The 2757-nt window shown below is 48.0% G+C and overlaps 1 protein-coding gene across 4 annotated transcripts in view; it reads left to right on the top strand.

Moving 5' to 3' along the window:
* Positions 1-2757, top strand: part of khk (ketohexokinase) — a 7559-nt gene extending 4802 nt beyond the window's left edge. For all 4 annotated transcript variants that reach the window (XM_008402489.2, XM_008402490.2, XM_008402488.2 and 1 more), the window contains 5 exons: positions 1462-1534; positions 1894-2037; positions 2108-2196; positions 2263-2420; positions 2489-2757. In XM_008402489.2, coding sequence (XP_008400711.1) covers positions 1462-1534; positions 1894-2037; positions 2108-2196; positions 2263-2420; positions 2489-2580 — 556 coding nt within the window. In that variant the 3' untranslated portion in view covers positions 2581-2757. The remainder of the gene's footprint in view (positions 1-1461; positions 1535-1893; positions 2038-2107; positions 2197-2262; positions 2421-2488) is intronic.

Here is a 2757-nt window from a genome sequence, read left to right as displayed (position 1 = left end):
CTCATCCACCCCCGGGGCCCTGCCACCGAGGAGCTTTTTGACCACCTCGGCGACCTCGTCCCCAGAGACTGGAGAGTCTGACCCAAAGTCCCCAGGCTCAGCTTCCTCAACACTCTGCTTACGGCAGCAAATAAAGATGGCCGCCGCAGCGCTCTGTTTAGGCTGTAAAGATGGCCGCCATCTCTGGATGTGTTTTAAAGTTGTTGAGTGACTGCATGGTCACCAGATGGTCACCAGACGAAGGGAGCTGATAAACAGAAAGCTAACAGCTAACAGCCTTTAGCGTAGCACCGACTGCAACCAGATCAGGACTGGAGGGTTCAGACCGCCATGACAGATTGGGATGTGGGGCGTATCCATCTGCTGTGTGGACGTTTCCTCTGATGGATCGGAGCCAGTTCAGCCTCCTGATCCGGTCCATTTATGGGATTCCACCTGGTTCTGACCCGCAGCACCGGTATGGATGGATGGCAGAACCAACATGTCCGCCAGGCCCAGGAGCAGCTCAGCGATGATGTGATGAATCCAGACAGGCTCAAAGATCAGAACCTGACAGAACCAGTCAGCCTGAAGCAGAAACTCACGCCTGAACTGAGTCACTGGTTCTGATCCGGATCAGGAGAACCAGGAAATAATCTGGTTGAAGCTGAAAAATCTGCCTGAAACCCAAACTGGATGCTAAATAGTCTATTTAGTTCTAAAGGTGCCTGATTGGTCCATCAGGTTCACACTGTAAAAACACAACATTTGTCTTTTCTAGTGGAAAATTATTTTACATTTGAAATGAGACAAAACCAACTTACAGGTAACTGCAGTAAAATACAGGAACTTGTTTAAAATCAACAACTCCTTAGTATTGGTGCTAAGAAGAGCTACTTCCACTGGCAGATTATTTAACCTATAATAAAATACTTTCTCATGTATTAAGTGAAATTAGTGGAACTGCTGCTTTTTCACCAAGTTCTTGACAAAAGATCCTTTTTCTTTTTCTTCAGTTTCCTGTAAATTAGAACTCAGATATTCACCAGACAGAGATATTTGGTTGGATTTTGTGTTTTTGCAGTGTAAGGAATCCGTTGGATCAGAACCGGGTCCTTTGGGCAGTCTGCAGTGGTTTGGGTTTAATTCAGTAATTAATGCATCAATCAGCCGCTGATCTAACACCCAGAAAAAACTCCTTCAAGGTTCAGTTTGATTTTTAAAAATCATTTTATTATATTTCCTGTCTAGAACAGAATGATCTCTATTTCATCCACACTAATCAGTTTTAGTGATGAAATTTCAATGTTTGTGATTTTAGACGTTTGTGCTGAACATGAAACTCGTCTTCCTCGATGAAGGTCGTCAGGTCAAACAGAACCGGGCCCGGCTTCCTGTGAATGTTTGACCTGAAGGACTGGATGAGGTTCTGGACTGAACCCGTCCTGGTTCTGTAGAACTGAACCCGGTTCTGTCTGTCAGGGATCTTCCTGACGTAACGGCCCAGGACTTTTCCAGAATCGACCTGGCTCAGTTCAAGTGGATCCACTGGGAGGTGAGGAACCAGAACCAGTCCAGTGGTCCCAATACACACCAGTGAAGTTGAACATCCCGTCCACTGGTTCTGGACCGGTGAGATCCGATCAACCAGAACCGCGTCTCTGTAACAGATCTGATACATTTAAAGCTGTTTTAATTGATGATCAAATGAATCGGATTCACTGAGGCTTTCTGGTTAGACTGGTTAGACTGGGTTTACTGGTTAGACTGGGTTTACTGGGTGTTTACTGGGTTTACTGGTTAGACTGGGTTTACTGGGTGTTTACTGGTTAGACTGGGTTTACTGGTTAGACTGGGTTTTACTGGTTAGACTGGGTGTTTACTGGGTGTTTACTGGTCTGACCCGGGTCTCAGGGCCGTAACGCTGGCGAACAGGTGAAGATGATCCAGCAGGTTGAGACGTTTAACGCCCAGCGTCCTGACCAGAGGATCGGCATCTCCGTGGAGATTGAGAAACCCAGAGAGCCGCTGTACGAGCTCTTCCCCTGCGGAGACGTGGTACGGAACCGTCCAGGTTCGGATGGATCCGGTCCGACCCGTCAGTGACCAGGTTCTGGTTGTTTTCCAGGTATTTGTCAGCAAAGATGTCGCTCGTCACTTTGGCTTCGACTCGCCTGAAGCGGCTCTGAAAGGACTCTACCCTCGAGTGAAGAAGGGGTGAGGGAGCAAAGTTCAGAGGAATGGCACACAGACGGTTCTGGTTCTGACCCGCCTGTCTCTCAGGGCTGTCCTGATTTGTGCCTGGGCAGAAAAAGGAGCCGACGCTTTGGGTCCTGACGGGCTGCTGCTCCACTCCGACGCGTTTCCTCCTGAAACGCTGGTGGACACGCTGGGAGCCGGAGACACTTTCAACGCCGGCGTCCTGCACACGCTGTCCAACGGTGAGCTGGGCTGGTTGTACTGGTTCTGATCCGCTCTGGTTCTGGTCCGTTAACAGTTCTGTTTGCAGGAGGAAGTGTGCAGGACGCGCTGACCTTTGGCTGCAGGGTTGCAGGCAGGAAGTGTGGTTTCCATGGTTACGACGGCATCAGAGAGAAGTGATGCGGAACCGGTCGGTTCCTCTGGGAACGTTATTAGACTGATGACCTGGAATAACTTCTAGATCTGATCAATAACTGATCAATAACCAATCATCTATAAACAGAAGTGTTTTTTTTAACTTAAATAATGAATTTCTGTGAATAAATGAATAAACTTTCTCCAGCTGAACAGAAACAA

Source organism: Poecilia reticulata, unplaced genomic scaffold (assembly GCF_000633615.1).
Source record: "Poecilia reticulata strain Guanapo unplaced genomic scaffold, Guppy_female_1.0+MT scaffold_233, whole genome shotgun sequence".
NCBI classification, from domain to species: domain Eukaryota; kingdom Metazoa; phylum Chordata; class Actinopteri; order Cyprinodontiformes; family Poeciliidae; genus Poecilia; species Poecilia reticulata.
The sequence above is the reverse complement of the archived record's forward strand: the minus strand, read 5'-3'. Positions and strand labels throughout refer to the sequence as shown.